The following is a 26,792-nucleotide window of genomic DNA, read 5'->3' as shown; positions in this document are numbered from 1 at the left end:
TCTGCAGCCAAAATGGGGAATTGGCGACTCTACCATTTACTTTAAAATGTCTAAAGTTGCAAGAATATGGAACCTCTTTTGGATAGTCTTAATTTGATCGTTTGAAAGATTTGTCGTCTGAGGTAAGCCCGCTTGCTAAATCATTTGTCGGTGCCCCACACATGACGTGGTAACGCTATGCACTCCGTGTTATTGCATAGCTAACGTTGCCGGTGCTCTTGCTAACCATATTTAACGCAAGCTTAGTCACTTTTAAATTAAACTGAAGCGTCCTAGCACCCCAGGTAATGTAATGATATATCTAGACTTTCCCTCCCTCTTTTGGTAAAATCACCACAACCAATTATTATGTTTCCTATTTCTTATACTGACAGACGTGGTTGTCTAACTGTCAATGAAGATGTTGCTTCATGAATCCCGCAAGTTAACTTTAGGTAGTTTAGTGTCTTCAGAAATTCGAGGTAAAAGTTAAATTGGCAGACACATGGCCACTTCGGTATGTAGCAATCACTAAGTGAGCCCATCATCAGCGCAGTATATGTTGATGTCTGTGCTTGAATTCTGAGCTAGTTCGGTGGTTTGCTAACAATGCTGTATTTATTATCTAAAATGTTTGTGTCCCTATCTGTTCGCAGCAGTTCTGAGCAACGCTGAGTTGTTCAAAAGTAGGCAGTAAGATAAACTCTCCTTCAGGGATCACAGGTTTTCAGTTGACATCCCTTCCACTTAGGCAGGCTTATTACAGAATCCCTCTCGAATGGAATTCAAGTACCATCTCAGTGCTCAAAAGTCTGCGATAACCTCCTTAATGATGTCTTTTATGATCGTATGCGTATTCTCAACGCCCCGTAAGTTCGCATAGCAAATCAAGCCATTAAAATGGAAAAAACTCCCCGCAAAACAAATTCAAGACAAAAATAGGCACTCCAGTCATTGATCCTCCTGGGATGCTACCCTCCCATTGCATTTTGATCATGCCCCTCTATAACACACCCAGTTCTACCTGTCCGTTTCTGCCTTAACGAGAACCGGTAACTCAGAGCATAACTGTGTTTCATCACTTGTACTTACATTGCAATCACATTGAATTACTGAAGCACAAGGGGACATGATTTAATGGTGTCCTTAGATACAATGAACTAAAAAAAAAAGACCTGTACGTTACTCCTCCACTCCTCCTTTGGGAGGTGCATAGCACTGTACATTTCATATCTCTCCCTGGTCTAACAGACCTGACTGAAATCATTAGCTAATTGTGAAACACTTGAGTAGACACTTGACTGCTCTAAATCGTCCTTTTTTTTTTTTTAATGCTTTGCATAATTGCTGGAATCCCCTTAGACAGACACAGATACAAAAGAAAAACAGCGAAAGGAAAAACCTGTCTCGAGCACATCTTGGCAAACGTCTCATTCTTAAATGCTGTGTATGCGTATGTATTAAATTGTATGCACTGGCTGATGCTTTCTCTTTCATGGGCATCTTCTCTTTGACAGGTATGCAGTCAAGCTCTGTGGACCAGAGCTGTAACGGTGCCTCTGGCGCCCCCTGTGACTCCATCGTACAGGTGTCCTTCCCCAGTGTACAGGCCTCAGTGCTGGACAGCCTGAACCAGCAGCGGGAGGAGGGACATCTGTGTGACCTCTCCATCCACGTTCAGGGACAGGTGTTCAGGGCTCATCGCTGCGTGCTGGCGGCTTCCTCTCCATACTTCCATGACCAGGTGTGTGGGCCGCTCTGTCTCAGTGCGTTAATCTGTACACCAGGGCTATGCTATGCCACCTCTCTGATTCAACTAGTCAAGGACTGACTCCTTTAATGTAAACATATCTGCGTCCTCCTCAGGCATCTAGTGACATATGTAAGTATGTGCAAACTCAAACTGGCATGATGTCTTAAGTCTGCCAAGTTTATCTACCACATTATCTGCCAAGTTTATCTACCACATTATTTCTTCAATTCCATTTTTACTGATTGAGATTAACAGGGAACACAAGTTAAAAACTGAAGTTTAGTTTCCCTCCTGTAATGTATAGTCTACGAGGGACATACAGTCTGTTTGTTACCCTTTAAGGCGTGTTTGCATGAAAACTAGAGCCATTGTTTACATAACCATATATTATAGTGGGCAGCATAACACACTCTATGGACAGTCTGTACATCTTTGAATGTCCCTCACGGAGTCACACACATTTTAGTCCACAGTGACACTTACTGATATGGTTTGAAGTACTGTCGTGTACTTCATGAAGTACATGAGGCTCACAAGAACACATACATGGGCGTCTTGTTGTGTGAAGACGCCCTGAATGGCTTCACATATAGGCTATCAGAAGAAGTGTGTGCTGACCTCTTTCGTATAAACTGAGGTGATGATTGAGTGTGAAACATCAGAGTTCATGGTTATTATAAATGTATTAATATCTTTGTTAATTAGAAAAAAAAACCCCTGAAACAAAGGTTGGTACATCTCCACTCTCCAGAGGTCATACTTGATGAATGCACCTTTGCTGACACTTACAGCTGTGATTCTGCAGGGAGAAATCTCCACCAGCTTCAAAACATTAGCAAATACTGAGTTGCTATTTTCTGCAAAATGGTTCAAACTCTTAAAAAGTGCTTTGAGGGATCTTTGATTGACAGCCATTGTTAAGTCAAATCAAGCCATAGTTTATGGCATGCACTAGACTGTGCCACTCAGGGAGCTGTCATCCTTTTGCTGCTCCAGTGTAGCTTTGGTTTTTTGCATGGGGTCATGTTCATGATCACCTGTCTTAGTTTTCTCTCAGGGATTAGCAGGTTTTCATCTTTTGCTTTGCTCCATTTATTTCTGTCTCCACCCTGATAGGCTGGTAAAAGTGAAATACTTTTATTTATTTATTTATTTTTACATGGATCCACCAACAAAGAACCAAGTAATGTTGATCTCTCCATGGTCTGGCAATTGCCAATTCTAACACTTTCTATTTATGTAGGGAAAAAGTCCATTTTAGTTTTGTCGGGCTCAAAGCTTTTGAACAACACAGCTATAGATCCTCCAGTGTTTTGCCACCCTAATATTTCAAAGGGTGAGGATCACCTTGCAAAGATGCTTATTTCTTCAAAACTTTGCAGAAAGACTATAGTCACAGAGTGTTAGGGATGAGTTAAAGCCCCAGAGGCCCTGTCAGAGGAGCTGTTAACCCCTCATCAGTCTCAATGATCTCCTTCCTTGACAATCTAGTGTGGAGGCAGAGATCGGTTAGACTCGGATACTGTTGGACTAATGTTGTTCCCTTCCTAGGATGAATAGTCCTCTAGACCGGGGCTCGTAAAGATATTTATAGTACGTCTTAGACGCCTTTGTACCTTTTCACAGTTTGAAATACTTTGAATACTGGGCTACAGGAGCCTTGCAGAACTTCCACTCGTGTGTTTATTTTCCTTAAACTCGGTTCATCGTTCATTAGCACTAAATTATGCCAAGGGGATGGACATGTATATGTTAAAAAATTAAGTTAATTAATTTCTGACATTTTTTACCACTTGGATGCTGTCTGGACGATGTGTAATATAAAATGCATCTGAGTATAAAGCAGTATGTGATTAAAATGCATAATACATAAACTGTATGTGGTAAAAACATTTACGGATACCAAACTGCCCTGTCATACTGTAAATCCTTCCCTGTTTGTTGTTAGGTGCTCCTGAAGAACATGTCCACCGTGTCCATCCCAGCTGTGATGGATCCCCTGGCCTTTGAGAGTGTTCTTAGCTGTGCGTACACGGGCCAGCTGCGGATGGTCCGTGAAGATATCGTGAACTACCTCACCGTGGGCAGCGTGCTTCAGATGTGGCACATTGTGGACAAGTGTACCGAACTCCTCAGAGAGGGCAGAGGGATGGGGAGTGGGGCTCAGGGAGCAGGAGGCGTTCAGGGGAATGTGGAACACAGCGGCAGCAGTAGTGGGAGATCAGCTCCTGAAACAGGTAGCGGAGATACACACGCAGCACCTCAACCTCCAAACCGTACCTCCCTCAGCGAGAGCCAGTCTCCCAGCAGCACTAATTACTTCAGCCCCAGAGATGCAAGTTTTGGAGGGGTCATGGCAAGCACTGGAACAGGAGGGGAGGGGGGTGAACACTCCACCCCAAACTACTGCACCCCATCGGGTGGAGAGGAGGCACTCCTCATCGAAGAAGAGGATGAGGAGGAGGAAGAGGAGCTTTTGTACCCCAGGAAGCAGGAGAGGGGGAGCGGTAGGAGGAAGAAGACAGCGTCCGTCTCCGACCAAGAGGTGGGGGTGAGCGACAGTTTTGGGGTGTCGTCCTATCAAGACGGGGATTCTTCTCCTCCACAGAAGCGTCCCACCTACAGTCAACCCAGCATCATGCCCCGGAAACAGTGGGTGGTCGTGAAGACCGAGCGTTCCCGGGACGACGATCTAATCGTGGTGTCCGGAGAGGAAGGCGGCGAAGAAGAGGAAGAGAGAGAGATGGAGATGGCAAGAGAGAGGGAAAAGGAGAGAACTTTTAACATCTCTAATGTCAGGACTCTGTCTGGGGAGCTCAGCAGCAGAGAGGAAGCTGAAATGGAAGCACAGGTCAGTCATTAAGCTTTGCTCAAAACTTTTTTAATATATATATTTACATTCTCCTCTTAAACCAGTCTCCCCTCTTAATCCCACAGGTGGACTACTGCCAGTCCTCTGAAGATTACCTCAAGTTTGACAGTGGTTTGATGGATCAGGCATCTACGCAGCAACAGTTAAATAACTCCAGCCAGAGCAGCAGCAGGGCTGTCTCTGCTTTACTTGGTCCGGTCCAGCCTGCTCCTGGCAGGGCCCAGCTCTTCCCTTTGGACATGCAAGGGAACCAGATCCTTCTTTACAGCCAAGCCACCCTGGACCCCTCCCCTCCCTTAGGGATTGGAGGCGGTATGTCTGGCAGTTTGAAAGGGTCCAATCTGGAGCATGGTGCAGTGCATCTGTCAGGCCAGGGCGGGCTGGGCAGCGGATTAGAAAGTCTGGATGCAGTTGGGCCCGGCGGGTCCGGCAAGGTTTTCATGTGTCACTGCGGCAAGACGTTCACCCACAAGAGCATGCGGGACCGTCACATCAACATGCACCTGGATCTGCGGCCGTTCCACTGCCCCGTCTGCGCCAAGAAGTTCAAGATGAAGCACCACCTCACCGAGCACATGAAGACTCACACGGGGCTGAAGCCCTACGACTGCCACGGCTGCGGCAAGAAGTTCATGTGGCGTGACAGTTACATGAGGCACCGCTCACACTGTGAGAGGCGCGGGAACGGAGGCGGCGATGAGCGTGGAGCCTCAGATGGGGCGGTCACGTCTCCCCCCCATCACCTTCAGGCCCAACCATCAAACAGCGAGGCCGGTCAAACCGGCATGTGCGGTGGTGGTGGGATAATCGCCAACAGCATTGGTGGCAGAAGCGGGATCTCAGTAATGTCCCCACAACATTCCAGTGCTGGGGTCAGTGGTGTCCCCTGCCTGACCATGACTGGCCCTGGGTCCCTGTTAGGGGTCAGTCCCCAGGGCGGGGTGCACGGAATTGCGCCAAGCGTTTTCGGGTTGGGCATCAGCCGAGGGGGATGCGAGGAGGAGATCTGTGAGGTTAGCGTTGGCGAAAGCAGCGTCACTTAAAGGGATGGATTTTAGAGATCAGGGGTCAGAGTTCCTCTCGTCTAAGAACGATCCCCCCGTTGTTCATGTTAAACTTGGATGGACCACGTGTACATTTCCTCCATCTTTTAACGGTTGTGATTTTAGTAGAAATATTCTCTTTTCATACGGACAAAACAGCCAAAAAAAAAAAAGCTCATGTCAGAAGAGAACGGGTCAAAAGAGAGAAGCAGGCTGAGGTTGTGCAGGCTGCAGTGTCTGGGAAGCTGTTCCCAGCACGACACGGTAAAAGAGGCCCTCAGCCTGGACTACAGTACGGCCATGGTGCTTACGGACACAGGACTCTTCATTACCACATTGCCATTCTTAAGTGCCATTCACTCGTGAAGTCCTACAGTCATAAATATATCTACGTACAATCAAGAATATTTAGTGTATTTAAAGTGAGAGTTGGTTTTTATTTCCTTCAGAGCTGATTTTAGGCTGCACATAAAGACCCTCTTACCTTACAGTTCTCAGTATCTTAGAAACAGGTGTGTTTTGGTTGGGCGGCAGTCAGATTTATCGGTAGAGTTCTTAAAGGGACGCGTTTTCTGTGGTCGCGGTCGGTCAGACTGTTAGTTGTTAGTTGTAGGTTGTTGGATGACGAGGTTCAGTTGCTGGTACGAGAGGCCATACAACATGTGAAAGTCTCTGTTGTGCCTGCAGGCTCTGCAGCATCTGTGAACCTCTCAGCTCTTTCACAATAAAAAAAAACAGATAAGCTGCCAGTGTGAGGGGAAAAAAAACCCTCAAAGGAGAAAGTAGAATGTTGACATAGTGTAGCCAGGCGTGGGCACTCAGCACAGATGTTATTTATATGGTCTAGCCTATGTATATGTGTGTGTGTGTGTGTGTAAACACTGGAGGAGTCTTGTCCTGATGCCCTGTCAGTCTCACATATACGCTGTGATGTCCTGAGTGGGGTTTGAGTCAGTGGCTCTAGGGCTGTAACAGCAGTACGACCTGTGATATCCAAAGTTTTGCCTTCTGTGAAGGCTTACGTTTCAAGAGACAACAGAATGTGTTCTTTTTGTTTGTTTTTCCCCTTCTTTAAAGGACCGACCAGTGGAGATTTCTAGACTTGGAACTGTCAAACGTAGGACTGAATGCCTAAATTTGGAACAAAACAACAATAGGTGTATATGCCTGCTAAATCTCCAGACACTTTTAGAGGACCATTTGGAAACAGATAAACGACATATGTGTCAGGTTATAATGACTATGATATAATGCAGAAGAGATTCATAGGTGTCCTATGGCCGAATATAATGTCTTTTATATAAATGTCCAGACACCTAAACAGAGAGACACAGAGAGAGATGACCAGCTTATGTTTTAAAAACGGTAACCTGTAGCCGACTGCCTTACCAGCTGAGATGTTTGTGGACCACAGATATAGTAATGACGACTGCTACCTTGTCATTTAGTTCTTTCAACCATAACCCAAATACCTCAGACGTGTTCCAAAATATATATATATATGTATACACATACATATATACACTATAATTTCAATAGACTGTATGTGCTTATATGAAATGTAATTATAGAGATGTAATATAATAATTTTGAAAAAATCTGCCCATTAGAGGTAATTCATGTCTATAATTTACCCATCCAAAAATGGTGCATTTCAAATCAGCATGTGCCAGATGAGATATATCAGAAGGGATTATATTTTGACAGATCCGTGAGCGTTGAGTAATAGGCTGTGTTTAAGATTGTCCTGGCCATTGTGTGGCAACGTGCTGGGCTGTAGTAATCTGTACTGTATGTTTGATTTAAAACGGGCTGCAGTGTCCCATTCACATTCCCGTGCATCGCCATGGAGACGCAGCTGCATCACAGATCACACATTCAGAAGCGCTGTCCTCCTCATCGCTGTCCTCCAGAGACACACGTGATTATCAAAAGAATAAAACTTTACTCAGTGCATTGACCTCAGTGCAGTGGTGTTGTCTGTGTATTTGGATTGTGGATTGATTTGTTGTTGTTGTTGTTTGTAATGCAAATGTAGGATGTTATTGACAAATGAAAATGGCCTGAACTGCACATGCCTGATTTATGGCACATGAATCTGAGTCCAGGACTGTGGAGAGAGATGTTGAGAGTTAATGCACCACGGTTAGATCCTGCTGCAGATCTAGCTACAGGCTGATACCTGAAAACTCAAGTGCTCTGTGTACACACACTCATCCCATGACCTGTAGTGGAAAAATGAAGCCTTTTATTACTCCTAAAAACAAAAAGAGTCCATAAAATAAGTTATGTCTCCCTTCTATTGCTCTAAATTCAACTGAACAGAATCCATTCTTGGCCGCACCCATCCATTCACGCATCTTGCATCTTTAAAATAAAAAAAACAAAAAACAAAATCAAAGGAAAGATTTGAAAATGAGTTTCTGAAAGCAGTCTTAAATCATTTTTAAAATAGCGATTAATACCCTGAATCGTTGCTTCTCCCGTTTCACAACCAAAACTTTAAGCACAGCACTGGTATGAAGATATAAAAATGTAAACATTTCTCTCTCAAGGTTGACTGTGGAAACTGTAAAGTGTTCACAGTTGACTGAAGTCTGTGAAGGGGTGTGCGTCTCCCTGTGTTCAGAAATCCACCTCTCTGAGCTGTTTGTATTGCCAGGCACTGGAGAGAAAGGCCAGAGCAGGACAGGGTAAGGGTGGGCCACCTATAAGTGAGCTGGGGTCAGAGGTCACTCAGTCAGAGTCAGAGAGAACGATCACCTCTTCGGGGTCACACTGCGTCGCCACGTTCACCTGCGAATACGGAAGGTGACAGTCAGTCTGGTCACCCTGGAGATCAACACAACCTCACACACACACACACACACACACACACACACACACACCCCCCCCAGATGGACAACTTGTAAAAGCATGGGTGTAGACATCAAATACAGCATTTGCACACAACACAAACCTACCTTGTTCTTCTTTGGAGGTGGGGTAGACTGGGAACTGGTGACTATTTCCTGCGTGGGCGTATCTGCCTGAGTGGAATCTGCCTGCAGTGGGCTGCTGGCCACGCCCATATCCAGGGGTATGTCACTGTCACTGCAGAGAGAGAAAGAACAGCAGTGTCAGACTCCAGTGACTACCACACAACAACAGGACAGCAATACCTATAGTCCCACACAATGACAGGACAGCACTCTCTACAGTCACTGACCAGCTCATTTCATACTGAGACCAACCTTTCTAATGGCCTGATCAATGATCAGTGACTATCAGCTGGACTGTAAGATAAACAAGAAGGACCACAAAGTGCAAGATAGTGACACCTAAAAACTAAGGCACATTAAATATGAATGAAAGAAACAAACATACGAGGTTAAGAGTGTTTGAGAGAAGAAATCTTGTGTCGAGTCTGAGGTTCTCTACAGTATTTACAGTATTTGAGAGAATGACTGTGACTCCACACGGCTTTACCTCCCACTGTCGTGAACGTGGTTCCCGTTGTAGACGGCGCTTTGACTCTCTTCAGCCTCTCGCTTCCTCTTCCTGCTGCTCTGCCTCGTGTAATTCATTTCTGAACTGGACAGCAGAGGGCTACAATTGGCTGATCTTGTGCTGCAGAGGGCTGATAACGAGTCCTGATTGGTGGACACCAGAACGGGAGGCGACGGTGAGGAGCTCTCATTGCACGCGACAACTTCAGCGCACTCGCTGGTGTTCCGAGGCACTGCCATGTCGTTGTCATTTAACACTGAACTTCCTGCTACTGATTGGCCAGGACTGTCTGAAGAGGAGGGATTTAGGAGGGTGACATCATCTACAGGTGATGTTTCCTTGGTGACGCCCTTGCATTCGCTGCTTTCCGACTGATGGTCTTCGTCACCCCCCTCCTCCTCCTCTTCTTCCTCCTCTTCCTCATCTTCATCTTGGACAGATGATTTGATTGACGGCGGCTCTTCGTTCTCTTGCTCTTCGTTGTCGCTGTTGTTCAGCTGCTCTGCGTTGTCCTCCTCCTCCTCGTCATCTGAAACACGGGGGAAGAAGGTCATGTTTCTCCCTGTTATTAAGTCAGCAGTTAAGCCCCACAGCTCTGGCTCAGACAGCAGTCACAGAACATCAGTTCCAAAACTATAGATTAGATTAAAACAATAGATTATTTAATCACTGTTAACCTCAAACATAAAAGAACCCAACAAACATGCAAACGAACCCCGAAAAACGGTCATTTGAAACGCGAGGTGTATTTCTCTATATTAGGACAAGAGGATTCCATTTGGTCTCAGACACTGGTCATTTAGCACACAGACAAACTGCATGTTGAAAAGGCAAGCTCTATCTATAAACAAGATTTCTTATAAACACAGGATTTTTTTGAAGAAAAAAGTCACTCTTTCAAAAAATATATACATATATTTATTGTTTTTTAAGGTACAACAGCAGTTACACAATAACAAGAAGTAAAGAGGTCAGTAACCCCAGCAGCTAAGTTCTCTGTAACTCCATTCTCCCAGTATGAGGCAAAGGACGGATCTTTACCAAGTGACAGAAAAGGAAAAAAAGGACACAAAGAATAAGAGGACAAAGACAGCAATGAAGAAGGAGGAGGAAGAGGAGGAATGATTGACACTTGATGACTGAGACTAAATTGTGTATCAGATTTTAAGATATATACATTATTGATGTGCTTTGGTCCCAAAAGAGAGACTTGATATTAATTGAAGAATTTGACTGCAGACCCTCTAAAACACAGCAGGGGTCAGAAATGGAGTGGCTATGTAAACACACTGCTGTTTCCTCAGTTTCTTTTGCACTTCTGACCAAAGTTTACTGGTGTGTCTCATGGATGGGCTATTTGTGGCGACCACGAGAACGTGAAACAGAGGACAAACAGTTTGAGAGAGAAAGAAGTGTTTACAAAATTCTGCTCCGTTTGTATCCAAGACAGAGAGGATACTGAAGGTTTTCAGGCCAAGTGTCTGAAGGTATATCTTAACAGACTGCCTAAACTCGCACAAAAGTGGAATAAAACAAACATCTGAGGCTGAAGAAGGGTCATTTATATGAAGACACCAAAGAAAACATCAAGAGACGATGAGATTCAGTAACTTCTGTCGGTAAGGGCAGACGCCAAAATGGACAGACAAATTCAAGGAATGACAAGAGACTCAGTTGTTTACGACCAAATTAGGAACCAGCGACATGACCGCAGTGTAATTTTGCGTCATGTCCTGCCTCCTGCATGCTCTACCCAGGTGCCACCCCTCACCTAACTCACACAGAGTATTTCTAGTAGGTGAGAACGCGTCTGACATGGACGCAGTCTCCTGTTGAGTGCTACATGTGTGAAAGGGCAACTCCGCACAATGTCTGGACCTGATTCTTCGGACACTGAGAAAATGGCAAGAGATAATTCTGGCTGTGTGACGACACAAGTAGACTCTGCAGGAGTTCATTCCCTGAATGAGTAGGGAGCAATTCAAATCTGGAATCTGTACAGTGTATATCTGATTGGAATGAATAGGCACACTTGGACATACTCAGTGTTCTCCATGTATCGAATTTCCTTATGGAATAACCGGGTTTCCTGTTTTAAACTTTATCCAAGTAGGAATGACTGGTTCTGAAGGGAATTTTGTCCCTCATTTAGGAGGAAGTGCTCTTTAGACATTAACGCACTTGCTCTCCAGTTAGCAGTGATGGTTTGACAGTATACGTGTTCATATTGCACGGTAGGCAGACCACGGCTTGGAGCTATAAAACAAAAACAGAACCACTCCACTGTAATCATACAGTCAAATGACAAAACAGCAGCGCAAACACACCAGTGTGTACAGGACTGTGTGTTTAATGAACCATTGAAACAAACAGAGTAAGGAGTTACTCTTTTCCCACTCAATCATGTTTCCTCCATGTGGACTGCTGTCTCCAAAGCTGTGATTTGTAAGACTTTCTCTCTTTTTTTCCCTGTGTTAAGATATACTCGCCCAGTTCATATTCTCTTCTGACGAGCTGAGGGCTTTTAAACTTGGTGTGTTCATTTCTCTGTCTTTCTCACCTGGCCCCACTTGTGCTTGACTGGCCTCAATCTCTTCTTCAATGTCGGGGTCAGAGGACACCTCATCTTCCTCATCCTCTTCAGCGTCTTCCTCCCCCTGCTCCTCCTCCTCCTCACTCTTTTGCTCTGCCTGCTCGTCACCCATTTTCACAGTGTCCTGCTGGGTAGTCTGGGCCTCCTGGGTGATTGAAGGTAGTAAAAAGAAAAAAAAAAAGTTACATAATGAATGAATACAGAATGAATCTGTATTAGTTTCTGCTGAACATGCAGGGGTTTTCTGTGCCATGTAAAAGTACGTTCCTTTATTATACCAACAGGCTGAATCATGAGACTTTTCATCGGTTACAGGCGATGCAAACGCCACTGTACTAGAAAATAATTCAGATCCTGCATCATAAACAAATAGAGCAAAGATGGTGTGTGTGTAACCTTTCCTATTGCTGGACTGTTTGATGCATTCACCAGCAGCTTGTCAACATCTGGATGTCCATGCTATTTATCCCACTGTATGTGCATATTGTTTATACCAGTGGTGCCAAAATCTAGTCTTGGAGGGCCAGGGTCCTACTGGGTTATTGTTTGGCCTCTGACTGAAACTGAGACGCACGGGTCTGTCAGTGAGCAGAACCCAGACGGGCAAAGGGAACATCTGGCAAAGGGAGCACCGGACCGTGTGGTAGAGCTGGGATTCAAACGGTCAATATGACCACTGATCAGAAGCTCACAAGCTCTTTCTTTCACTCGCTCTCTCTCTCCTTCTTTCCACACCTCTTTTTTCTGCCGGTCTTTCTCCAACCGTTTTCTCCTCTCCTCCTCCTCCGTGTCGTCCTGTTTGTTGGAGTATTTGGTGATGACGGCGTCCAGGCTGGACAAGGCCACCTCTCTGTTAGAGCGAAGCCTGCGGGCCAGGGTCCCGTCACAGAGCGCCGGGTCTGCCGCTAGAGTGAGCAAACACACACACACACACACACACACACACACACACACACACACACACACCCCACCAGTCAGAGTCTGAGTTTTTGCTGTTTGTTGATACAGTGTGTCAGTAATTATCTACGTACATTCACAGCTGTAAAAAAAAAAAAAAAAAAAAAAATCACTTTTACAGACCAAACATGTTCATTTATCTAACATTAAGCTGAGAGTGACAAACTGGATAAGAGATGTATACTTTAAATGCTTCACTGTTCGTAACAGGCCAGGATAGGACTGCACTGTGTCTGTGGGGCTAAAAGCCTGGTCCCTGCTCTGGGATTGTAGTTCAGCTACCGACTGCTACACTTACAATGATGATTACTATGATAATTACTATGATTCCTGTGATAATTACTATTAATCCTACAATGAATACCACGATTTCCATAGTAACTGTAATTATTACTGTGATTCCTAAGTTGTTTACCATGTTGATTACTACAACTAGTCATCATTTTCACTAAATATGAGTGTATATACATGTATGGCTCTCTGGGCTGGTTTGTTACAGAATTAGTAATCCCATTCTCATGGCATGAAATGAAATTACGGCGACGTAAACAGGTGGAATAGCAGTTGAGGCCGTCGTACTGGGCTTGTAGGAGTCGGTGAGGTGACAGCCGAAGTTGTAGACCATGTCGAGGTGGCGTCTCTCCTGGAGGCGGTTGCCGGTCTCCCGGAAGGCGTCCTGAGCGATCTGTGTGAGCTGTTTGCGGCTCAGGGACAGGCTATGTCGCTCGTTCACGCGCTGCACAATCCCCAGGATGTCCGAGTAATCTGGGGGATTCTGTCTCGCCTCAGGGCTGTTGATGAACCGCTCAATCTGAGAGAGGAGAGGAATGGAGGTGAGCGGGTGGAAGAGAAACCAAAAATTAATAAAAACGAGTTTACCATCCTGATGAGTGACTAGTATAATTCGACAAGAGGACATCTGAAATGATAAGCAGTCGAGGAATGTGAGTCTAGACTCATGTCATATCATGGGGTGGAAGGGCTGTAGACTTATCTGACCCTTGTCGAATTCTCAGGCATGACGTGTTAGTAATGAAACAGTTCACTGGTCTCAAAGATGCAAAAACTGCAAAAACTGTAAAAACTGCATCTTGTTTTGTTAGACCTGGCTGTGTTTCAGCTAAAATATGACAAACTGCCTAATGCCTGGTTTATCTTCCAAAGAAACTGGATGAAAAAAAGAAACACACTTCCAGTGTCTGTGTTTGGTCAGGTACTGGGGAGGAAGTGTCGATGACGGGAACGCCCGTTACCTTTTTGTTGATTTCGGGGTATCGGGTTCCGTTGTAGTAGATCCTCTGTTCGATGACTCTGCCCGTCAGAGTGCTGCAGCCTTTCAGTTCACACAGCTTATCATAGATCTTCATCATCTAAAAACCATCAGAAAACACAGCCAGACTGAGCCAGCTTATCATAGATCTTCATCATCTAAAACCATCAGAAAACACAGCCAGACTGAGCCAGCTTATCATAGATCTTCATCATCTAAAACCATCAGAAAACACAGCCAGACTGAGCCAGCTTATCACAGATCTTCATCATCTACAAACCATCAGAAAACACAGCCAGACTGAGTCAGCTTATCACAGATCTTCATCATCTAAAACCATCAGAAAACACAGCCAGACTGAGCCAGCTTATCATAGATCTTCATCATCTACAAACCATCAGAAAACACAGCCAGACTGAGTCAGCTTATCACAGATCTTCATCATCTACAAACCATCAGAAAACACAGCCAGATTAAGCCAGTTTATCATAGATCTTCATCATCTACAAACCATCAGAAAACACAGCCAGACTGAGTCAGCTTATCACAGATCTTCATCATCTAAAACCATCAGAAAACACAGCCAGACTGAGCCAGCTTATCACAGATCTTCATCATCTAAAACCATCAGAAAACACAGCCAGACTGAGCCAGGGATTGGGAGAGCAAGACTAGATGTCAGAAATATGCATATTTTTTTTGTAAAGTGCATAAAAATTTCATTGCACATGAGAAAAGCATCTAGAAAAACAACTACGATGGGTAGTCTCATTTTCTGAGAGGCCTAATGACAGTGAACATTGCTAATGAATTGTGAGCATGTTTTGGGTGAGGGACATAACATTATTAAAACTTCACGGCCATCAGACTGAGGTGAAGTGAGAGGGGTGGTGGTGTTGAGACTGGCCTTGCGTTTGAGTTTGTGCTCCTGTATGTAACTGGAGTCTTCCTGCTCCAGCTCTGACAGACTCAACTCCCTCTCCTGCAGGCGCCGAATCTCCTCATTATACACCTTCAGCAGGTTCTCCAGGTATGCCACCTGAGACACAGAGAGAGAGAGAGAGAGAGAGAGAGATGAGAGCATAAATAAAGGGCACTCTATAATGAATCAGTGTGTGTGCCTGCATGCATGTGTGTGTGTGTGTGTGTGTGTGTGTGAGTGAGTGAGTGGGAGAGAGAGACCAGGAGAGACAGAGATAGAAATGAGAGCATAAATAAAGTGCACTCTATAATGAATCAGTGTGCGTACGTGTGAGTGAGAGCACAAATAAAGTGTATAATGACTGTGTGTGTGTGTGTGTGTGTGTGTGTGTGAGTTAGAGAAAGAGAGGGGGGGGGAGCGGGGGGGGAGTGTGTGGGTGTGAATGAGTTCTGGGTTAGTGTCTATAAAGTGCCCCAGAATAGAGAAGCAATCCTATTTGCTGAAGATGAAACTGAAACAGTTTTTGCCTTTACTTTTACACTGAGAAATATAAATGATTCATAAATATTTGTTGAGGAGGCTGAAGTGCTGGTGCACTGGTACAGTGACCTGTCTGAGGACTTTTGATGATAGGAAAGACATTCTTCAGTGTCACGGCGTCATGTTAGTGCAGCAGTATGTCTCTGACAGACAAGGCATACAGTTTATGACACACAAATGAATTAATTAGACAGAAACCAATCACTCCACAACATCCTGAAAACTGGCTGCTGAGCTACTGTGTTTCAGTTACTTCCAATGGGACAAAAACATTCATCTAAAACTCTCTCAGATATTTTTCAATGTGATTTTGCTGGCATTTATGCAAAAACAAGCAAAATACTTAAATGTCAGCAGCATTTTCACTCACAAAAATGTCTTAAAACAAACTGAAGAACACTCTTGGAAGATCATTTCAATCCTCATAAAAAAATAAATAAGTAAACTACCTTAGGAATAACTCCAGTGTCTTACTCTAAGGTAAGAGTGATTTTTACACTGGACCACGATTTAAGAGTGATTTTTACACTGGATCACGCTTAAAGAGTGATTTTACACAGGACCATACTTTAAGGGTGATTTTACACTGGACCACGCTTTAAGAGTGATTTTTACACTGGACCACGCTTAAAGAATGATTTTACACAGGACCACGCGTTAAGCCCGATCCCTGGGAATGAGACAATCTGAGATGCTTTCAAAGAACCTGCCCTAGATTGAACATGACCCATCAGCACGAGTTGAACCTGACCCCATTTCAGACTTTTAAAAACAGACAACCACCCAACTCATCAGAGTCAGTACTGAACATGCCCACTGTTACCCTACCCACATCCATCCAAACCTTACTGCCCATAGTTTCATAGTATGACTAATGAAGATTTACCAAGAATCTCTATTCCACCTCTACAGACCTCAAGCACAAAGACATCCAGTCTGTCTGATAATCATCCCTTAACTGTACATTCAGAAATATGAGAATACCAAGAGACCAGTAAAGAAGAGAGTAGATGGAGAGAGGCAGAAGGTACCAGGCAGAGGGAAGTGATTACAGGAGGGGTGTAACGGTACATATATTTGTACCGTACTGTTCGGTGCACATTGTGATCAGAGTGAATATAGTCTAGCTTTAACCATGCACTTTACAAGCATGACTTTTTTTTAATACCCTGATGATCAGTTGACCGAACCGTCAGCGAATAAAGTGATACTTGACAAGACACAGTGTGCCCTCTCCTCTACATTTCTGTGTGCGGAACTAAAATTAAAAACTCAGTTTCCTCTCCAATTCCATAACGGAGCCGTAACTTAGAAACTGAATTAGCACATGTTCAGTGATGCAGCGTTGTGAGTATGGTGACCGCAAAGCTGGAGCTTGAGAACCCTCCCGTATTATCCTGAAATTAGGGCTAGTTTACAAGTTTGTAAAAGTTTATGTTTACAAGTTAAATTCATAACGAATGAAAAGAAATTTCAAGTTTTGCATGTCTTTTCTTTCACTGTACCGAAAACGTACTGAACCTTACCTTCAAAACCAAGGCATGTTCCAAACCGTGGTTTTACATACCATTACACCCCTAGATGACAGACTAGATAGAAGAAGAGTTTGCTGCTCTCTCAGAACTGTGAGACGCACTGATCAGAACACATACAACAAACGAAAGGCATGGGCTCAAATCCGCCTTTTATCTAGGGTGAGACAACTAAATATTTGTCATCCCTCTCTAGTTATAAAGGATAAGTATTGAACAGAAGAAAAAGAAGAAGGCGGAGGAAGAAGAGTAAAAACGGAAGACTGATATGAACCACAATCTTTCATCAAACAGAACTGGCAGAAAAACATCAGAAGACTCCGACGCCAGAGTCAGCTCCTCAGACCTGTCTCCTGGAGGCCTTCTTGGTCTTCTTTTTCTCCTCCTCTTCCTCCCCTTGCTGTTGAACAGAAGTGGACGGAGCCTCTGGTGCCACATTCCTTTCCTCTGCCCCTCCCTCCTTCTCGCTCTTCTCCTTTTTGACCTCCTTTTCAGAGGTTACTGTGCTGAGGTTATGCCTCCTCTTGGCAGCGTGCTGTTTGAGAACAGTACACAGTTCATTGATGTATACGAAGGTCTTGGAGCTCTTGGCCTGAGCTCGCGTCAGGCAGCGGCCCAGAGTGTTCCGGAACTCTACGGAACACAGGAACTCCGGCGAAGCCTTGGAATATTTTGTGTGGAGGAAGGTCATGACCTCTGGGCAGTCCTGCGTGTGGGTGGAGCAATGCTCCACAAACTGGGGAGGGACAAAGGTAAGGAGACCAATGAGAGTGAGGTGGCAGGGATGAAGTGAGACACATTATATGTGATGGAGAGGGGAGAGTACACACATGGTCAATTTGATAGGTTAACTGACTCTTCAAAAACACCTTCATGAACTCCTCCTTCACAGATTATAAGACTACAGCTACATTTTCACTAATATGTTTCATTTCTTTCTTGATTTGATTAATTGGTTGACCCATACATGTGCACACACACATACATACATGCACACAAAATTCAGGCAGCTGCCCAGAAAGTTCTTAGTTTCAAGGACTAACATTTAGTACTGTTGAAATAACAATAAATCTTCAAGAGAATTCTGAAGATCAAAATTCTACATAATTTTATGACAAAATATCCAGCTTCAACAACTAAATTTAATCAACTTACAGATTTATCTGCATAACAAGACAAATTATTATTGATAAATTGAACCAGACAATTTGCTGCAAGATGGCACATGTCCTCACAGTAACACACACACCTTTCCTCTAGCTCTCTCACTCTCTCTCACACACACACAGACTCACCTCTGCAAACAGCTTCTCGTTTTCCTGCCGTAGGACATGAGTCTCTTTCCTGGCGGAGGCGAAGGGTGACTGGGTGATGTGAGTGGGGGCTGACTGCTGAAGCCCAGAGACAGTCGACCGTGGCTGACGGACAGCGGACTGAGGAGAGGAGGAGGAGGAAGGCTCTTCCTCGTCGTCATCCAGGATCACAATGCCGTCCATCTCCACCATGGCAACTGCCATTAGACAGGGAGATTCTGGAACTTGCTGCACGGAGTCATCAAAATAAAAAATAAAAAAAACCCTGCTTTTTAAACACAAAACATTTCAATTTCTACCTTTAAATGTTCTTTTTTTCATTACATCAGAGGGCATACAGACTAAGAGAAAGGCTCCAATATACAAATCTTGAACCTCTCTCTCAAGGGGCATGCATAATAAGACAGCAGATAGGTCTAGGATTTGGGAATAATGTGGCATGCTATTCAATGTATCAGTGAAGTACTGTAAGACCTAGTGTATTCAAATTTCATTATCATTTAGTGTTTGTGCCACAAGAAGTCAATATTTTGAAAACAAATTATGTTTAATATTCAAACAATAACAGCTGAGGGGTACAAACACACACTTGTTCACATCCATAATGGTGTGTGGGCAGGGAAAAAACAGCAAAAAAAAAAAAAACAGGTCACTCTCTCCTCCGACTCAACCCAAACACAGAATCTAACACGGAGCACTTTCTGATTACATAACTGGTCTGAACGCCTTGAAATACAGTTGTCCATACTGAGAACCCTGTTTACTGCGGACACGCAGCATACAGTTCTCGTTGCCCACTGACGACACAGGTTCGCTTTAGACGTCAGACGGTTAACGTCAGATCAAGGATTTGGTACCTGTCAATTTGACTCATCTATTACGAGGCTGGTCGAAACGGAACAATCGTGAATGCCAACGAGCGTAATTCAGTTCTGCTGTAAATCCCACGTTATTTCTGTCGAATCATATCTGGTGGAAAACAGGACAAAGAGAAACTCCTTCAAACTCTTCAAGATATAACTTTTCATCATAAAAAAAACTAAGAGTAAATCTAGTTCATTAATGCACAGCTCAGCTAAAACATACTAACCACTAACAACCTGTGTCCCACAGAGAAACTCTAACAAGGTACAAACAAACATATAATCATCAGGTTTTTTTTAAAATCGGGTCTACATTATGTGACTGTTTTTTCATAATCGGTCAACGTTATGCCCACTGAGGACTAAATTAGCTAAATGCGTGGTTAGCTAACGTTTTAATCAACTGTGGTTTGTCGCAGCTCACGAGCTACACACGATTAGTCAGTTTAATATGTTTCGGTGTACTGTGGCTACTGTAAATCAGATATAGTGACGTTTTAGACATATCAGTAGTACCACCAACCTCGGTGCGAATACATTTCACCAATTCAGACTTAAATTCAGACATTAAGGCAAACTGCAGCATTCATGAAACAACTTACGCGCCGGAGTCAGGAAAATAGCCCCACAACTAGGAGACTCCACAACATGCAGCTCTCTGATTCGTTGAGTCGGTGTATTGTGTTCGTTTATTGGGCAGCTTCTTCTTAATTCTTCTTCTATGGTCTTTGCGGCTGTTTGGTCGTTTGGTGATCAGCGCCGCTTCTGATGCATCTGTCAACAAAGACGTCGCGAAATTGCATGTAGTTGAAGACAATAATGTAAAAACAATTTAACAAAGCACTATGCAGTTTCATGTCAACTAATGTTATTTCTGATTGTAAATACTGTATGCCTTCCATACGAATTTCTATTGGTAATTCCTATTTTATATAATTTCTATTTAAGCTTAATCGAAACCAAAACAACTGGAGGTCGTTTTAACGCAGGGACTAGTTTAACCGGAACTGTAAGATTAACAGTGAACGACTAACTTATGACACTCAGTCCTCACAACCATTAGAAATACGTAAGGGCCAGTGTTCCTTTGTCTGCTCCATGCGTTGTCACTTTACTTGTTTAGCTGAGAGATGACGTAGGTAAGAGTCCCTAGACTATATTTTGTGTATAGTGATTGTGTTTATTTGTTGATCCTGTCATATAAAAAAGGTCTTCAGGTACTTCACATATAATTCTCTTAAAAAAAAACAACAACCCACAATCAGTCATCTCATGATTAAAACATGAGGAGGAAAAATGAAAACAGCTCAATTTACACTGTCCCTCAGTCAGAAAGAGAACTCAGATCTATTATTAGTCCCTTTCATCTTGTGAGGTCTCAGTTGACTTTCGTTTCACTCCTGCATCTTTCACTGAAACTCAAGAGAACTGGTCTCAGATCACCTAACAAACCGTTTCAGAGGGAGCTGACTTCAAGTATTCACGTATGCATAAAAACATACTGAAATAGACCGCGTGTGAGGTCACACTTTGCTAACAGAACCCTCTCAGTTCGTTTAAAAATGTCGCCTTCCATCTTTGCTGAAGGTGTGTGTCAACTCCTAAAAGTTTTTTTGTTTGTTTGTTTTTATATCTGCTTTTCGTTTTCCCCACTTAAGAATTAACAATGAAATGCATGTGAACCTACTTTCTATCTGTGGGACTTTGTAAGACTTTCGTAAAGTATCAGAGATCGGAGACCATTTCTCCCTTAATGCATCTGGCCCTTAATGTGTGAGCTGTCAGGTACAACAGAAGAAATCACACACATTTTAATGGATCAACAGTATTTCAGTTTTATTGTGTTTCAGTCATGGGACCCTGGACCAATCACAAAAGATGCTGCATTTTGCTGTGGTCCCATAATTCCTACAGTCTCAAACACAGTAAACATTTTCAACAAAAATACACACACATCATGATTGAGAACAATGAAAAACAGATCTGTTTAAATGTGTGTAAAGTTTAACTACATTTTGTGCTTTGCTGTGTTTAAATTTTTTAAATAATGTTTTTGTAACCTCCTGGTGTGTGTGTGTGTGTGTGTGTGTGTGTGTGTGTGTGTTTGAGCACGTATAAAGCTTCTTCCTTTTGCATGGTGACCGCTGCTCCATGGTTATGTCATTAGCCATAACCTAACTTTTCTAAACAGCCCTCAACAGTCTAACGTCTCTTATTAAACAAGAGCCAATTTGTGCTTAATAGGTAAGCTCCCCTCTGTATCCATAGAAACATTACTCAGGGAGTGCTCTATGCATGGAACATCGAATCTCTTTTCAAACATTTCAGCTGTGGGTGTGATCAACTCTGAGAAGCACCACAGTAGGAAACATGTTTTTTTTTTTTATTATTTCAGTGTAACCTTCATTGTTCAAAAATCCAAACAAAGCAAAAGCAAAAACAACAAAAAACCTGAAAAAAATGACACAGATAAGAGCCACAAAAAGTTAAAAAAAAAAAAAAAAAGGAAAGCAATCACAGCAAAAAAGTAATTAAAAATTCTACAAAAATCCCAACAACAAAAAAAACAATAACCTCCGTCCACAATTCAAATATTTACAGCACTTATTTTGGGGGGTAAATCTTTACGCCCCTGTTTTTGCTGGACAACTGCTGACAGAAACATGCCAGAGCATCCCTGCGTTCACAGTACAAAAGCTGACATCCACAGTTACTTCTCTTTCTGCAAACAAGAGAGGAATGGAGATTAGCCTGGGAACAACGGCTCAGAATGGAAAAAAAACAAACAAAAAAACAAAACAAAATAAAATACTATGCTTTATTTCAGTTTATAATAAATACATGTTAAGGACCAACGAGGTCCTAAAGAAATATTTAGAAGCAGAAATGATTTTACCTTGTCCTTTGAATCAGTGTCACTGGTATCTGTTTAAACCAAAAAAAGAAATTGTCTCTTGAGACAGTAACCTGAAGGGACACTTACTACTCCTAGAACATTCATAAATCTGCAATATTAACCTATCACTTCAAGGCCTCCAAATTCATTAATTGTTCATTTGTATTAAATTTTATAGTATGAAATTGTTTTAAATCATTTGCCTGTGTAATGCTGTCTGTCTTACCAGATGAGCTGCACATCCAGAAGAGAACCTTAATCAGGCCATACAACACCAACGCTACGGCAACCATCGCCATGGAGTCCTCTATGGAGGGAGCGCTGATGCCTAACAGAGACAAAAAGTAAAAATAAGCTGAATTTCCAGACCAAAATTTTACTTTATGTTTCTTTCTGTAAAAAAAAGTCATTTTGGCAGCAATGATAAGAAAGAGTATCATGATCTTAAAAAGTTTAGGATTCATCAGTGTCTTCCCTCTGCTTAATCAAAAGTCCACTGCGTAGCATGCACACACACACACCCACATTACAACTTCACATTACTGTTACATCACTATTTACATCGCTGTTATTATATGTTATTATTATTAGTTCGATTTTTTTCATAGTACTTCAGTGCTCACAGCCTAAACACAGTGTTTCTTACCAATGACATTGAGGGTGACACTGGCTCGCCTGGTTCCCCCGGCGTGTTCAGCCACACACCGGACCTCACCACCCCGGCCCAGGCCCAGTTTGGATGAGTCCAGCTCCAGGCGAGTGGTCTGGCTGAAAGTGCCATCAGAGGCCTGGCGGTGGCCCGTCACGCTGCCCTGACCCAGAGACCGAACTTTACCGTCTGCTCCCACAAACTCCCAGCTCAGGTCTAGAGAGAGGGGGTTAAACCCCGATGCCTCACACTGCACCGACACCACCTGGCCGGGTAAAGAGAGAGGCAGTGGGGATGGGAAGATGGAGAGAGATGGAGGCTCTGTGGAAGGTTGAGTAAAAAAAAAGAGCAAGAGAGAGAGTTTGACAGACAGAGGGAGACAGAGAGAGAGAGATGAGCAAAAAAAACAAAAAATGACTCTACCACACAAGTCTATGCCCTTGGCCTTCTATACCATATGTTCATTCTTTCATTCTCCTCTTCACACACTCTTTCTTTAGGCTAAGCTTAGAAGCACATTCCAGAATGTGCGACACACACACACACTCACGCGCTTGCACGCACACACACACACACTCACACACACACACACACACACACACACACACACACACACACGCCTAATCCCAAGACACTCAGGCCAGCAGAAGTACCATGTCAGAATTCAGAACTTACCCACGATCTCCAGATCCACAGCCACCTGGGCGAGCAGGTGGGGTAGGTACACGGTGCAGATGTAGGTTCCTGAGTGGCGTACCTGGGCCTCCTCCAGGATCAGTGTCGCGTTCCCCGTCTCATAAAGACTGGCGATGTCCAGCTCAGCGCCAGTCTCCGTCGTCTCGGCGAAGCGGTCGCTCTTACCGTCATAGGCCAGGACTAGACGACCCTCCCCACGGTACTGGTAGCGCCACTCCACAGAGAAACCAGTACCAAACAGCGGAGAGGAAGGATTCACCCAAAATCCACAGTCTAGGTGCACTCGTTCCCCCAGCCTGGAACGGACCACGGCTGTCTTACTGCTAACGCTAAGGATCACTATGCGAGAGAGAGCGAGAGAGAGAGAGCGAGAGAAATAACTGAAGAATGGTTGATGTATTCATCTCTCTTTGGAGAAGCTTTACAGGTCATACAGTGAATACAGAGTGAATTCACCAAGGTTAATATTCCCAGAGCTTCCACCGCCACAGAGTCAATCTAATCATCTGTGTTCTTCCCACTGAAATTCAGCTCTGCTGCGCTTATCCGACATCAGCCATTTCCTCAAAAATGTCCAATACAAATTTGATGAGGAGGTCTTTGTGCAGTATTTTGCTTTGTGTGTGTCTGACTATGTGAAATGGATCGAATCAGTCAACTCTCATGTTCTTCAGGTCAAGCCATAGCAACTTCAACACTGAATGCTAGAGTTGTAAGCACACTGACTGTGGGCTGTAACCGTGATGTCTTTACCGTTTGGTTCTTTGGAACCTGTGGGAGCTCTCATCACATTGGACAGTGTTAGCTCTCCATCAAGCCCTTGCGCAGCCACAGAGAACCAATCAGCCTGCAGGTAGGCCGGGCTCTGAGCGGACTCAGTGAGCGCGGCTGCCCATTTGACCATTGAGGCGTGAGGGATGAAAGGGTTAATCTCACACTGGGGTTTAGTCACAGAGCCCGCTGGTGGGTGGAGAGCAGAACTGCAGAAAGAGGCTGCCAGATCTGAGGGAGTGAAGCAAAAAAACCAAACAATGACTAATTCACAATCATCTAAGTATCATTATGTGAGCTTAACATAGAACATCCTTTCCCTGAATAATAAATCATGTAATTTTATAGGAGTATAGAAGTGCTGAAGGAAATTATAACCAATGAAAACCACGTTCTTTATTTCTGTTTGTTCATTACTTATTTTGTTTTTCTCATCTTCCCTTTTGCAGGGTGTGTGTGTGTTTAGTATGTGATATCATTATCATTTTACAGATCCCAGTGTGGGTAAAGATATTTCATTTTTCCTTTTTTTCCATTTTTAACAGACATGTCAGGGTGTAGCGGAGTACCAGCTGTGTGACGGTGCCAGGCACTGACCGATGACGTAGTAAACTCTAGAAGGGCTGATATCCGCAGGCGTGCGGCGCTGAGAATCGGGGACTTCGCTGTCGGGGTCGGTCCGGATGTACATGATAGATTTCTCCTGGCTCATGGGAGTGCCAATACCGCCACCTCGACCCGGCTTCTCCTGCACGAACCAGCACTCCAAAGCCGGGCAGCCTGACCCAGCCACTGCAAATACATTGGGAAACAGGTAAGAATCTTCCTCAGCGTGTTTCAGCAACTGTTACACACATGTCTTTATAAAAACAAGGAAAGGACAGATAAAATAGAAGCATTTCTTAAGATAAACAATGACAATAACACAAGTTGGGTCCTTTAAATATTTAATTAAGATTAATTAAGTAAGTGTAAATGTGCTGTCTGGATGGCTTTTAAAGTAGAACTGAATATTTAGGCATCAGAGGAGATTTCAGGTAGGATCACTAGTGAACCAGCTTTATCCCATGCTACAGCAAACAGCATTAAAGCAGGTTTCCGAAATTAATCATACAGCCTATCATAGGTCCATAGTTGTACCAGAGCGAGAATATGCATACCCCTCCTCTCTCCCCCACACACATACGCACACAGACCTACACGACCCCATCCCCCCACCTCACCACACACATATACTCCAAATATGAAAGTTCTCACCCCACCAACAGAAAAGACACTCGCACTCCAAAATTCTACGTCAAAACAGCGAACACATTTTTTTGTAGTTATGTATGAAACACTATAGCAACAGCTGGTTAGAGCAGATGGTTTCCTTCGTAATATAGCATTTCACTCACAATGTTATCGTTCAAAGCATTGAAGACGTTAGTCCTTGCTGCCCAATTGCACCACAGGAAAAATAGAGTAGTTTTGTTCAAAATAGAGCACGTTATATTAGTTTTGAGCAACGATTTTGTCAAATAACAGTCTAAGCCTAGACCAAGTTTTCGACCACGCAACGACACCTACCTTGGACGACGCAAACAACTAATGTGAGAACACAGATCTTGAGAATCGTCGCCAAGTTAGCCATGGTTGCCCAGAGAATAATGATGGGAACCTCTGCAGGAATCCGTGGGCTGTTACGGCAAGTTTTTTTTCGGGTCTCGGACTTTCCCTGAAACACGCACAAACTCAAGCGTCTTTCGCTTTCGTTTCTAAAATGCCTATCGCGCATGCGCGTAGCCTGCAACCCAGGACTGGTAGAAGGACACATTTTAATCATGTTTAGTTTTATAAAGTCTAAACATTTATATGTTACTTTTCTCCAGTGCTCTAAAAATTCTGTCAAGAATGTAAAACTATACTATATCTCCATACAACACGCCATGCAAAATTAACAAAATTTTAATATTTTACTATTAAGCGTTCTCACAATAAAACACTAAATATTTGCTTACATTTGGTGGCGCTCCAACATCGCAGTTGAATTTGCAGGCATGAATTCTGCGTGATCCCAAAAAGGGCGTACACACTGGTCCACGTCCTACACGTACCTCTAGAGGGCGAACCGAATCCACTTTTTTCCTCTCTCCGCGGTGTTTTTATCACGTTTTATCAGAAGCGGGAAAGCTTAGTCAGAGTTCTCATGAGCTCAGGAGAAACTGGCTCAGCACACAGCAAAGCGCAGGCGGTAAAACAAACAAACAAAAACATTACGTCTTGATCAGAAACTGCTTAGAGTTTAAACGGATTATCCCTGTAAACTAGTATGATACGTTAAATACTGACAGTTTGTTTAACATTGAAACCCAGTCCTTCAAAATCAGTTTTAGTTTGTAAAAACAAAAAACAAAATAAACAAAACAAAATAAAACAAAACAAACAAAAAAAACCTCCCCAGGATAGTACTGCAACCTTACCACTATCACAGTAAAACGGAGTCATTAAGAGGCAGAATTCTTCTCCACATGGTTTGCTGCTCTATGTGTGAATAAATATTCTTCTCCATTGTATCTCTTGCTAAAATTCTGTCCATAAAATAATTCTGTAATTTTCAGAGCTACGTCCAGATTTGTATCAAAGCAATGAACTCACTAATACAAGACATTGTA

General features: G+C 43.4%; 3 protein-coding genes across 3 annotated transcripts; 1 reads left to right on the top strand and 2 right to left on the bottom strand.

Annotated features, from left to right (window-relative positions):
- The first annotated feature begins 70 nt into the window (after positions 1-70).
- Positions 71-5,647, top strand: zbtb22b (zinc finger and BTB domain containing 22b). The gene is made up of 4 exons (XM_030788799.1): positions 71-122; positions 1,497-1,723; positions 3,681-4,583; positions 4,670-5,647. Exons 2-4 carry the CDS (start codon positions 1,499-1,501, stop codon positions 5,645-5,647), a joined length of 2,106 nt encoding a protein of 701 aa, XP_030644659.1. The 5' UTR covers positions 71-122; positions 1,497-1,498.
- A 2,611-nt stretch (positions 5,648-8,258) lies between these two features.
- Positions 8,259-19,212, bottom strand: daxx (death-domain associated protein). The gene is made up of 11 exons (XM_030777835.1): positions 19,121-19,212; positions 18,246-18,491; positions 17,297-17,686; positions 14,864-14,995; positions 13,940-14,056; positions 13,266-13,497; positions 12,465-12,634; positions 11,697-11,874; positions 9,116-9,665; positions 8,611-8,740; positions 8,259-8,443 (listed from the first exon to the last, which is right to left on the bottom strand). Exons 2-11 carry the CDS (start codon positions 18,465-18,467, stop codon positions 8,384-8,386), a joined length of 2,181 nt encoding a protein of 726 aa, XP_030633695.1. The 5' UTR covers positions 18,468-18,491; positions 19,121-19,212; the 3' UTR covers positions 8,259-8,383.
- Positions 19,213-21,692: 2,480 nt separating this feature from the next.
- On the bottom strand, positions 21,693-25,849 carry tapbp.1 (TAP binding protein (tapasin), tandem duplicate 1). Its single transcript, XM_030777492.1, has 8 exons — positions 25,708-25,849; positions 24,736-24,930; positions 24,121-24,369; positions 23,347-23,706; positions 22,669-22,992; positions 22,249-22,350; positions 22,023-22,051; positions 21,693-21,848 (listed from the first exon to the last, which is right to left on the bottom strand). Exons 1-8 carry the CDS (start codon positions 25,769-25,771, stop codon positions 21,837-21,839), a joined length of 1,335 nt encoding a protein of 444 aa, XP_030633352.1. The 5' UTR covers positions 25,772-25,849; the 3' UTR covers positions 21,693-21,836.
- Between the last annotated feature and the right edge of the window lie 943 nt (positions 25,850-26,792).

This window comes from Chanos chanos, chromosome 1 (genome assembly GCF_902362185.1).
Source record: "Chanos chanos chromosome 1, fChaCha1.1, whole genome shotgun sequence".
NCBI classification, from domain to species: Eukaryota; Metazoa; Chordata; class Actinopteri; order Gonorynchiformes; family Chanidae; genus Chanos; species Chanos chanos.
This window is presented reverse-complemented; position numbering and strand designations above follow the sequence as displayed.